This window comes from Vipera berus (genome assembly GCF_964194415.1).
Source record: "Vipera berus genome assembly, chromosome: 1".
Taxonomy (NCBI): Eukaryota; Metazoa; Chordata; class Lepidosauria; order Squamata; family Viperidae; genus Vipera; species Vipera berus.
The window spans coordinates 252,875,472-252,888,678 of record NC_138202.1 but is presented as its reverse complement, the minus strand read 5'-3'; the positions used below and the strand labels follow the sequence as shown (position 1 = coordinate 252,888,678).

The 13,207-nt window shown below is 37.5% G+C and overlaps 1 protein-coding gene across 1 annotated transcript in view; it reads right to left on the bottom strand.

The window, feature by feature from the left end:
* Nucleotides 1-9,337, bottom strand: part of CRYBG1 (crystallin beta-gamma domain containing 1) — a 45,237-nt gene extending 35,900 nt beyond the window's left edge. The window contains exons 1-3 of the mRNA XM_081346591.1: nt 7,887-9,337; nt 1,551-2,979; nt 1,218-1,385 (exon numbers count right to left, since the gene is read on the bottom strand). Coding sequence (XP_081202717.1) covers nt 1,218-1,385; nt 1,551-2,979; nt 7,887-8,587 — 2,298 coding nt within the window. The 5' untranslated portion in view covers nt 8,588-9,337. The remainder of the gene's footprint in view (nt 1-1,217; nt 1,386-1,550; nt 2,980-7,886) is intronic.
* Between the last annotated feature and the right edge of the window lie 3,870 nt (nt 9,338-13,207).

Below are 13,207 nucleotides of genomic sequence, written 5' to 3'. Positions count from 1 at the left end.
ACTTCATCTCCCAGAATTCCTCAGCCAGCAAAGTTGAAGTCCACAAGTGAGAGCCTTGGTGGAGCAGTGGGCTAATGCCTCCTTAAGTAACACCAGCTGCCTGCAATTAGTGCAGGTTCGCATCCCACCAGGCTCAAGGTTGACTCAGCCTTCCATCCTTCTGAGGTAGGTAAAATGAGGACCCAGATTGTTGGGGGCAATTAAGCTGACTTTGTAATAATGCCGCTTGGGGGTGTGTGTGAAAGCCCTAATAAGCAGGCATATACATAGAATGAAGGCTACTGCTAAGCTTGTAAGCCGCCCTGAGTCTTCGGAGAAGGGCGGGATATAAATGTCTTAAAATTGCCAAGGTTGAGGACCCCTGTTCTAATTTAAATCTATTATCCAAGTTCTGCACTCTGAGGCAATCGAAAGTATTGACTTCCTTCTGTTTCATAACCCTTCACGTATTTGAATAGTACTATCAAATAGTTCCTCTCTCCTGTCCACTAGTTTTCTTTTCTCAAGGATAACCATTCCTTGGTTCCCAAGTCTCTACTCATAGATTATCTTTGTTGTTTTTCTCTGAACCTGTGATTTCTCTACATCCCTGTTGTATAGTGTCCTAGCCAAAATAAAGTAGGACTATGCAACATTGCTTTCAGTGTAAATAACTTCCAAATGTAGCTGAAAACTGCATTTACTTGTTTTTTGCAATCAGATAGTTCTCTTTAATGTCAACTACTATTTTAAGATCTTTCTTAGCAGTACTATTGTCAAACTAGCTCCCATTATACCTGTGCTTCTGTCTAATCTATAAATAAATAATTGCACATTTGTCTTATATTTTATTTTTACCCATGTATAGGTACAATTTTAACTGTTCTTGGCAGTATAATTTTTCCTCAGAGGGATTAGCAAAAATTTATCAAGATCTTTTCCCCCCAGAAGGACAATCCTGTGAGTAGTTTGGGATATTTTATTGTGATATGCATAATCACAACATACTGCTAAACCAGATTTTTTTTGATACGAAGAAAATGGCAATGACATTTTCAGATGAATGTTTAATGAAGGAAAAACCGTTATTCTTATAGCAACTCGCATTGCTAATTTCAGTTTTGCTTTTAAAAGTTCAAAATGACTGTACTTCACTGAAGAATAAAAACATGAAGTCAAAAATTCACTTCACTATGCAGAAATTTTTGAAATTTCTAGATAGATTGCATTCAACCCACCTCAATAGCTAAGAATTCATTTGATTCACACTGACCAGGTTTCAACCAGTTTGAAAAACTGTTTTCAAGGCTTCCAAAATTTGGCATTTGCAAAATTCTCTCTTTTTTTGCATCATCGGTTTGTAAATATTTATCCATATAGTTCGGTGCGTTGAAACCCGAAAGAGGCTAAACAGAAAATAAAACAAATGATTGGCTGCAGGTGAAATATATTTCAGATAACATATGTTTCAGGTAACATACATATATAAAATAACATACAAATAACATGGCACATAAAATATATTTCAGATAAGATGTATTTCAGATAACATGTAGTTATAAAACAATTACCTCAGATTTCTGAGATACATCAAATATTAGAGGAGGTATTCCTGGAGAAGTGGCACTCTTCTGAGATGCAAAAGATGTTGTGATTGTGTTTACAGTGGTTACAGATGGGGTGAACATTTTTTCTTTAGTTATGGGAGCTAGCAGACTGGAGAAGATGGTGCTGTTTTCAAGCCGAGATCTCTTGATGTCACCATCTGTGCTGTCCTTGCTCTCTTTCCCACTCGTTTCCTGCATGAGAGCTGAATCTGCTCTACCGGGTAACTTCAGGGACTGGAGAAAAAGGCTGTTTTCAGCAGAGGCCCGCTTGGGTTTAATCCTAGCCTCAGTCTCTAAGCTTTGCAATTTTAACTGGACAGATGGAGTTAGATCTTGTGATCTGTCTCTCTTTATTCCCAAACCCAGAGTAAATATATTAGGGTCAAATATTTTCTCTAAATTGTCCTCATGAATTGGAGGCATTGCAAAGTGAGGGGCAGGAGTCTTTGGAAGTTTCTGCTTTTTCTTTTTCTGAGGTATACAAACAGAACTGTCTAGATTTTTAAGTGTTTCTGTAAACTTGGCCATATCTGAAGGAGAGTCACAAATGCCATCCGTGCTGCTGCCTTCCGAAACATGGCAACCACTGCTTTGATCTTCTTGCCCACTGTTGTTGTGTTCAAATTCTTGGCTGTCTTCCGAAATTGTATTAATCCCCTTTTGATCTTTATTTTCAATCTGAGAAACCTGGTTTAATTCTGATTTTTGGGGCGTCAGGTCAGACTGCAGCAAAGATTTATCATTGTTATTTGGAAAATAATGATCTGAGGTCAAGGAAAATGTCTCTTCACTTTCAGGAGATAAGGAAGTGGCATTCATACTCCAATTATTTGCTTCTGTTTCTTCATTCTGCAATGTAGATGAAACATTATCTAGGTCTTTGACCTTGACTAATTCTGTATCAATTTTTGTAGAAGTGAAATCATTCACTTCATTACCCTCTACTTTGTCATTCTCATTAACTTGAGATTTAACAACTTTTCCAAGTTCTTCATTTTTTCTAACATCCTCACATGTAATGTTTGCCTCAATCTTTCCCTGTGACTTAATGTTGACGTCTGAAGAGATTTCTTTTACTTTTGTGCCATTTTGCAGTAATTTCTGAGGATGGTTTCCTTTATTTGTTACTCTGTTAGTCTGTTCACTTTCAGTTTGCTGTCGTCCAAACTTCAACTTTGCTCTGCCAACAAATGTATTTGATACAGAACCTCTTTTTGAAGCAGGAGCATCAGCAGATTGATTTTGATTATTTTGTTTGCTTTCAAACATAGATATTTTATTGGCAATACTGAAGTTAACTTTAACTTTGTCTATAGAATCTTGCTCATTTTGCGTATCTTCCAGGCTTTTCGAAGCTTTAAGGTTTAATTCAACATTCTTTGGTTTAGCTGGCCTGTAAAAATAAAGTAATAAAAAGTAATATTTTTTTAATAATATTTACTTAAAGGAGAATTTTCTTCTAAATTTAATTTATGGAGCAGTTATGCCTGTGTTTAGGAATTACTGTATTTCCAAATAAACACATAACAACTTGTACTACATATTGCGCTGACATACTTCCTATTAATGGTAGAATTATAATCTTGTTTTCTAAAAGCAGAATCCTAAATAAATCGCATAAGTATTTCCCACTGAGTCATTTAATTTAATATGTATAAAAATGTACAAAATGATACTCTAATAATTCAAAGGACTAGTAAGATGAAACTAATTCTAAGTGAACCTGTGACAAAATTTTAAATAAAGCCTCAGAAAAAGTCACTCAAAGCAATGTAATTTCTTAAGCCACATGTTAACATAGGAACATTGGTTTTTTAGCAACTTATTGATTCCTTTTCTTTTAATGTTAAGTCATAGGCTTTAGTGCATAAAAAAGTATGTTTACTATTGGAGGCTTTCACTTTTTATTTCTGTTAAGTCATGAAGTCCAAATATGTTCTCCATTTTCACTTTGAAAAGTTCTCTCTCTTATGGCATTTTTTTAAAAATCAATTTTTGATCATATATTTCATTTCTTGATAATGCTACTGGCATGCATGTGTATGTGTGTATATATATATGCATGCCCCCCCACAAATACACTATAAGAGAGAGGAGTGTGAGGTAAATTTGAGATCTTTATTGTTTTAGAAAGCTACCATAAATTATACACACACACATACATTTGACATTTATTCAAAAATATCTTTCTAACCTTTATTTTGTACTCTTAAAAAGCTTTATACTATCTTATTTCACTTTGTCCTTTACATATTAAGGCTTATTAATGAAGCAGAGAATTGAGGATTCAGGTGCTTTTGCATATTGCTATGACTCATTAAATTCATAGTTTTGTGTTCACTGAGCAGAAGAGACGAAAGGTTTCTAGTCCAGACAGACCTGAAGTAGATGAGATATGTAAATTGAATTAAATCACTATGTTCATTTACTAATTCAGAACCAAAGGGGTTTTTTTTAAAGAAAGCTGAAAATGACCACTTTCTCTGGAACAGCATCTACAATCTTGCAATGTAATTTAAAAAATAAAAAGTGATACCAATGTTTTTCTTCTCTTCGTAAGAATAAGGAAGCATAACCCTGTTCAAAAATTGATTTGTAAGCAATTAAATGGAAAATGCTTAAGTCCTTCATACTTATAATTTTTTTATAAATTCCTAAAGGGAATATCTTGGAATTAGTGTTAATAACTTCAAAGAGTTAGAATGGGATGCCAAATTTGAGGAACATTGGTTAAAGAAAATTATAAAAGAATAGGCTATCCCTTGAAAGATGTTGAAGCTAATTTTTTGTTCTATTCTAATGGAGCAAAGGAAGCCAATTCTTGAACCATTTAAGGTTCTCTGAGTGCAATAGAACACACAGTGCCTACAGCAGTAATTCATAGTCTTTGCTGGAAACTATATCAACGGATGTGTCAGAACTGGAAAGCAATGCAAACTGATTGCAGATGATTGCTCACCCGAGGATCATGAAAAATGACACTAATATCTTCCTGTCAAGCATATTTACACAGACATACATACCATTGACTTCAACATAATTTATTTCAAAGTATGGCTGTTTTTCCCCCCTAACCTAATAATTCTTACTCAGAAGTGCTGCCAGTTTTAGTCCTAAGAAAATATATTTGCAATTCCAAGTGTGTTATACACATTTAGTTCAATTTCAGTGAACTTAAATTCAGTGTAAATGGATTTAGATTTATATTATGGATATATAAAGCACAAATATGTAAAACATCCCTCCTTATATTGATGAAGTGGTCACATCTCCTGGAAAGCTCCACATACTTTCTTCAAGACATTTTTCAGGTTGCATGTATGTACATGCCCTGACAATATTTCACCTGGAACTGCTGACAAAACAAGGCTGCTCTGCATGCAAACACATGTGAAGATAACCTTGGAAAACTTTTGAAGTTTGAAGGTTACCCTGGCAACCCCAATGGTTTGAAAGAAGGTTTTCTTCACACCAGCATACTTTATGAAATATTTCTTTTAATACTTCGCACAGTCCTAATTTATGGTGCAATTTTGTAATTAAGTGCTAAGAAGTATCGGTATGTTTAAAGAAGCTTATTTTATATATTTGTATGTGAAATGTAAATATGGACCAAACTGTTGGGTTGGCCACAAATCTTTTACATAACAAAACTACCAAACTGTAATTTTGAATGTAGCAAAAGAAAAGTATTAAGCAAATTGGAATATCAACTATATTAGTTTGAATTCAAATAAAATAAATCAAATTTAGCATGGGATTCAAGGTTACTATTTCGCTTCCAGACAAATATTTGGATCTATCAGGGAAGAAATACAATAACAGAAAAAAACAAGAGATGTACATTTTGGGAAATATCTAGAATTGTATGCTGGTTATCGGACACTGGTATTTATAAATAGAAACAGCTCTTGCTTCTCCGTTCTGTTAGCCTTTCTGAGAAACCAATTTGGATTGAAGTTTTAATATAATACTATTTTGGATATACTTATTAAGAAGAGTAGCTAGATTTGCCTATTTTAAATGCTTAACACCAGAGATACAAGATACTGTATGTCAATTTATACATAGTAGTACTGTAATTGTCTTCCCAGGTTCACAGAATATACAAAACCAAAATTAATTAAATATATAAATTATAGGACCAATTTATAATGCTATCATTAATTTTTTGTTTCCTGCACAAATTTATTTTTCAATTTGTATATAGCATTATACTTACAGGTTTTGTGAGCAAAGTTTATAGGTAGGCCAAAGATAAGTAATTTATTAATTAAATGTGATGACTGCCCCTAATCTATTATTGGAGATCATATCAGAGTGCACAGATACCTTATATGTTTTTTTAAAGGGCAGCTATGCTTCCTCTCTCCCTCCTAAATCAAGTTTAAACCATAATATATTTTACTTTTCAAAATCCGTATATGGATTCCAAATAAAACATCTTTAGTTTGCGAAGTTAAGTGTACTTTCAGATGCAGTTTAAACCTGGAGGGATAGGTGGGTAAATTCTTCTCTTACAAATCATACAACTGTACCTGAAAAAATGTCATGGATTCACTTATCCTATCTTGAAGAGATCTCATGTAAATTAATATGGCCACAAAACCCATGTTTTTAAAACATTGCTCAGGGAAGCCATCTCAATTTTTGTTTTTTGTTATCAGGAACATTGCCTCAGAACATTATGTTATTCCAAATGTACTATACATGACAGAAAATAAGGCTTACAACATTATTTACAGTATTAACAAAATCCATCACTGTGCAATTCAGTTCATCTGCAGCATGATCACTTGAAATGTGTCTTTCAAGATAAAACTCCATGTGGCAAAGTTTCATTTGTAATTTATGAACTGAATTGTTAAGAATCTGTGCAGTTGATTGGGTAATTGGTTCACATATATGTTTATTATGTGTAAAATCTGCATATGAAACTGTACCATTTATCTACAAATTGGCACTAAAATTCTTCTCCACGTACAGAATTCTATCAAATCATCTGACACAGAGACAAGTTGTTCTTGAGCCTGAAAAAACACTAACTTGTAATGATAGATTGGAAACCATACAGGCACACTCTGTATTCAAACTATAACATTCTTAATACAAATAGAAACAAGATTGTAACTGTCCAAAACTAGGTTTCTGCCAACTATTTCAGAAATGCTATCTTTAATTAATGACAAGATCCAACTGACACCACCGTTGCCCCAATATTGTTGTTCTGGTTTTATAGAAAGGAACTTTACTAGAGCTTGCAGCTGGGACAGAGAGGATAATGGCAATGGGGAGAAAGGCAGAGGACCTCTAGATGTAATTGTCTCTTCAGTGGATGGAGGGAAGGGGAAATTTTAGAGAGGAAGACAGTCAGGGAAATATTTAAGAAGCATTAACCATCTCCAATTAGCTCCACTCTGCTCATGGTTAATGTTTTTATTAAAACAAAAAACAACTCCAGGAATAAATTTAAATGAGTAACGATGGTTAAGGCAACCATCCATTGCAAGAGGCATAAAGAAATTTCTCCTGCTCCTAAAAGATTTTAGATAATACCGTATTTTAATATATAGGTTGCCCTCAACGTACAACCACAATTGAGCCCAACATTTCTGTTGCTAAGCGAGACAATTGTTGAGTTTTGCCCCATTTCATGAACTTTCAGTGAATCCACGCAGCTGTTAAGTTAGGAACACGCTTGTTAAGTGAATATGCCTTTCCCTTTGACTTTGCTTGTCAACAGGCAGGAAAAAGTGATCACATGACCCTGGAACACTGCAACCCTCGTAAACATAAACCAGTTGCCAAGCACCTGAATTCTGATCACATGACCATGGGGATGCTGCAATGATCATAAGTGTGAAAAACAGTTGTAAGTCACTTTTTCAGTGCTGTTTTAAATTTGAATAGTCACTAAGTGAATGGTTGTAAGTAAGGACTACCTGTATTTAGCAAAATATTTTTATAGCTTGGTGCTGGCTGTAATAAGAGAGAAATGCAAGAATAGAAAATGGAAAGCACTACTATGCATTGTGCTTCATTAACGAAAGTGAACAAGATGAAAATATTCTAATTGCCATCAGCTACATATGTTGTAGCAAGTATTTGTAATTATAGTGCTGGAGTTTCTTTCTGACAGTTGAAGTATATTATATTCACTTACATCCAAACAAGTAGAATCCATGCATAAAGGCAGATATTTAGCAGTTAAAATCCCAGCTTACTGAAAGATAGGTGACGTGGGTGGCATATAAGTAAATAACGAATATTTCATCATATGTAAAACATTGAACTACTTACAGGCTAATTTTTGTTGTGACTGTTCTGGAAACGTCAAGGCATATATTCCTTGGCTTTGCTTCATCCAACTCAGAAGAAATATGCCTTCCATTGGCTTCTACCTCATCATTTTTATGCCTGTCAGCCGGCAATATAACCTTGCCATTGGAACTTCTGACAGAATGCAAATCTTGAGATTCGGGCTTCTCTTCAGGTGGTGACAAAGTGCTGCTATTGCTCACAATGCCTAAAGGAGGAACTACAATGTTTTGATCAGAAGGCAACTCCTCTACTGAAATACATTTGGATGTTGGATTATTATCCATTACGCTGTCCTTCTGTCTTTTGGTGGAAGGATTTTTCCCAGGGCTTTTTATGCCTATGGGTGAAGGAGGACCTGCATCAGATTGATTCTTTTTTAAGGATTTCTTTTTATACAGGGATGAGGCCGGGCTATGCTGCTTGGACTTCTCAAAACCCTTATGATTACTTCCAGACCTTACATCATTATTATTCGTAGGAGATATAATCTGTTGACAAGGCCTAATTTTTCTTTCCGAAGTGCTTATTTTTTCTGAAACCATATCAGAAGGAGTACCGTCAAAACCTGGCTCCTCTTTCCCAGTATTCTCACTTGCATTTCTATCCCCATTTGGCAGATCACTGGAGCTCTGAGATTTTCTCCTCTTTCCAGATTTCCTAATTGCAGTTTTTTTATCCATTATGTCTGTGCTGCTACAATCGTCGTCTAATACAACAGCTACTGGTTTGTTCAGTTTTTGTTGCTCAGTTCTACGAAGAAAAATATCCAATGTCAATATTCTAGAAGGTTGGGGATGCTCATTTTGCTTGGGTTCCACAAAAAATGATCCATCTTTTGAGTCTGCATATTCTGATTCTGCAAACGTAAGAGGCTCCACTAATTCCTTGTGGTTTAATATGATTTCTTCTAGATTTTCATCAGAAAGAGTAGATAAACTGTTAAAGAAATCTGGAGTCGTGTCTGTATCAGTGACAAGTTCGTTCTCTCCTTCCAATGTCTCAAGTGAAAGATTGCTATCAAACAAGGTATTTTTTATGGTTTCATTACTACTGTGCCAATCAAGTGACCATTCACTGCCAGAAGAAATCCCTTTAGTGTTCCATTCTGAAACAATGTCATTATATAAAGGTGTCAGATCTTTATTGTAAAGATAATCTTCTGAATTGTCAATAGTATTCTGGGTCTTTGATTGATTCTGCTCGTAAATGGAATCAGTAAGAGATTCCTCACTTTTAGATAGATCATTTAGGTCCTCTATTTCTATGGATGCCAATGGAGCTAAATTCTTATGAGGAGATTCAGGCCTGATACTTTTTGTACTTGGTTTTAAAGAAGATTCCTGTGTATTCTTTGGGTTTTTTCTCCTCCCGGTAGTAAAAAAATGTCCAAACTTTCCCAAAACCGGCTTCTTTTTTTCTTCCTTTGAAGACTCTGAAGAGCGGGTTTTAGACTAGAAAAAATGGAAAGAAAGAAAGGAAGTGAGATTGTATAATAATCAAAACTTCCTTATTAAACATTTGTTCAAAATAATTAAGAAAATATATCTGAAGTATTTGTTGAATGCTAGAACCTTCTTTGAAAATGGCACTTTAACATATAAAATATCGTATTTTATAAAATGCATTAAGTGAAATCTTGTTATGAAATCAAAGCAGATGGCAGCACCTAGCCAACTTAAGTGGACCTTAAAATAGGTTTGAAATAGTTCTGTACTTTAGTGGGAGTACATCAGAATTTCCTAGGTCTGCAAATTATACTGAGAAGTCAGAAAATATCACACAAGGTAGCAATGGCAAACCATTTCTGTGCAGTTGATAAGAAAACCACGTGGACATGACCTTACAGTTTGCAGAAGGTGACTTTAATTCAAAGCAAACTTAACAATCCAGTTCTTTGATATCAGATTAAATACCATTCCCAACCCTACCCCAGTTTAAAAAGTTTACTTCTAAATAGTCTAAATTGCTAACTTAAAAAGTTCTCTAAAATGTTACTCTTATTAAGAACAAATATCTTTTTGAATTTTCAGCAAAACAAAGGGGAACAGATTTTTCTCATGTTTGTACAGTTGTGACATTTTTAATAAGCATGTTTAGTAAACATTGTTTGGGTCATGTTAGTGCATGTGATAATTTTCAGATCATCTTTTACTTTTAAGGTGTATTTGCATTGCTCACTAAGCCATAAATTAACCACACATGTATTAATTATTGTGCTGTACAAACTAAGTCCATGTAGTTAATGGCTTAACATATACCCAAAGAAATTAGGCTGAAATTGGGCATTGGTAATTATATACAGCCAAACACACAAAAAAACCAAGAACTAGAATAAAATCTATTTATTCTAAGTCACTAAAACTGCTAATGTTGATTAGGTCCTCTCTGAATTTCTCCAATCGGTATCTTACAGTCACAGATTTGACTGGGTGCCAGAACACACTGCCCCACAACCCAACCAAATCGGATTGAGGTGGACAGCTATAAAAAAAATGAATGAATGAATGAATGCCTGGATTAATGAACGCCATGTACTTCAGCGTGTTTGTGAATCCAACTCTTGGGAATGCACAATTCTGCCTCAATGGAAGCATTAAAATTCCTTGCAACAACAACAGTTTTGGTCACCACAATATAAAAAAGATGTTGAGACTCTAGAAAGGGTACAGAGAAGAGCAACAAAGATGATTGGGGGACTGGAGGTTAAAACATATAGGGAACGGTTGCTGGAATTGGGTATGCGTAGTTTAACGAAGAGAAGGGTGAGGGGTGACATGATAGCAGTGTTCCAATATCTCAGGGGCTGCCACAAAGAAGAAGGAGGCAAGCTATTCTCCATAGCGCCCGAAGGCAGGACAAGAAGCAAGGGATGGAAACTAGTCAAGGAGAGAAGCAACCTAGAACTAAGGAGAAACTTCCTGACAGTTAGAACAATTAACCAGTGGAACAACCTGCCTCCAGAAGTGGTGAATGCTCCAACACTGGAAGTTTTTAAGAAGAGACTGGACAGCCATTTCCCTGAAATGGTGTAGGGTTTCCTGCCTGAGCAGGGGGTTGGACTAGATGACCTCCAAGGTCCCTTCCAACTTCATCATCATCATCATCATCATCATCATCATCATAACAGCCAGCTTCGCGGAAAGAGCCAGAACCCCTTCTCTAGCTTCTTCCACGTGCTTCCTAGTAAATACAAGAGTGTTGCGGAGAAAACACCTCTCCCCAAAGTTCAAGCCAGAGCTAGTGGTGCCGCGACTGAGCCGAAGCGGTCATTCGACCCGCTGTCTTCGGCCAGCCTCTCCCCGCTCCTTCCAGCCCTGCGCATCTTTCGCTGTGGCCTCGCTTCCGAGGGAGAAACGGGGCGGGCGGGCGCGTCTCCTCGTCCAGCACAGGCTCACGGCCCCTCCACCCAGCCTTTCCCTATACTCGGAGAAGACCGAAGGGCAGATTGCTCTCTCGTCTCCCGGGATTTCTCGGCAACTTCTCCCTCCCCGACGCAACGACCCTTCCCCGTCCCCGCTTCTTTCTCGGCCGGCCGGCTGGCTTACTCCCTTGTGGCTACTCACTAAGCGGCTCTTCTTCCCGCAGTCCCAGCCGCGAGTTCGATGGCCGCCTCCAAGCGACCTTCAGTCCGCAGGCAACTGCTGAGAAAAAGAGCGCCAAGGCCGGGTTCCCAGGAAGGCGCCAAACTACAGAGCAGCCAGCCGCGCCCGCCCGACGGAGCGAGGGGCCCGCCTTCGCCTGCGGTATCTGCAGCTGCTGCGGCTGCCTCTCTACCTGGCACAGGTGGGACGGATGGAGGGCGGGACGAATTCTGGGAAGGGAGAAAAAAAAATGTCCGCAGAAGCCGGCGGGGAACAAAGGTTATTCGGGTACAGGCGCCTTGGAAGAGTCAAAGGAAGCCGAAGGTGGGTGGGAAGGAGCGTGAGGAGAAAGCGGCTTCGCAGTCGCGCTGTAAAACGCTCCGAACCCACACTCCAAGCCAAGTTTGGGGTTTCGCGGGAGAAAATCGTCCATGGAGGACGATTTTCTCCCGCGAAACCCCAAACTTGGCTTGGAGTCTGGGTTCGCAGCGGTCCCGCAAAGATTCGAAATGAAACCGGCTGACTTCCGGGTCCACCTGAATTTCAGCATCTCCTTGAAAGTATTTCTGGACAGGCCACTACGTTAAAAAAATATATCAGAAAAACTCGATCCAGTGGAATAGTGAGTTTTCTGCTTAAATTCTGAGGGTAATCTGCAGAGCACCAAATAAAACTCTGCCATTTTAGGTATTAATCACGATATGAAAGGAGGAGGGTACAGCTTTATTATTTAAAAATATACCTCAATCTCATAACTTTTCCTCTGGGTAATTTTAAATTAAAATCAGTTAAACTAGCATTCTGTTTTGTGAGAACCTAGCCAATTTTGGTTTAGTTCATAAATCACAAACTATGGTTTACTGCTGAGCTTGTTGATCAGAAGGTCGGCAGTTTGGCGGGTCGAATCCCGAGTGCCGCGTAACAGAGTGAGCGCCTGTTACTCTTCCCAGCTTCTGCCAACCTAGCAGTTCGAAAGCACGTAAAAATGCAAATAGAAAAATAGGGACCACTACGGTGGGAAGGTAACAGCATTCCGTGCGCCTTTGGCATCTAGTCATGCCGGCCACATGACCACGGAGACGTCCTCGGACAAGCGCTGGCTCTTCGGCTTTGAAATGGAGATGAGCACTGGCCCCTAGAGTTGGAAATGACTAGCACGCATGTGCGGGGGAACCTTTACCTTTACCTTTAATGAACACAAGCTTGCACACTAGCATATAAATGTAGCAACAAGACACAGAGAATCAATTACTTTAAGGTGGCATGGAATCAGGCTGAGCGTTCCAGAAGAGAAAAGGGAAGGATGCCAACGAACACAACAAAACTCACAAAAGATGTTGTTCTTAAAAATGCTTCCACAAGCCTGAGCAATCTGAAATACTGCCGGTACGCTGCCTATTCTCATCTATTCAGGACAGAAAAACTGCCGTAAGCAAAACTGACACTTTGATGGTATGGTAAAAAGCCAAGATTCTTCTTGCTTTTTAAAAAATTGGTTATAGGTTATTTAATCAACAACCACATCAGACGTTACCATGGTTATAAAATAAGACATGGTATAAAACATATATTTCAAAATAAATGTGGAGTGAATGAGGTATGCTGATTAGCTAATGGTGTTTAAGGAGCTGTATCTGGTGAACAGTGAATCTCTACTGTTCGTCTTTGTGTCATTCAAGACAATGATGTGGAAGAAAATTATTTAACACAAATTGATCC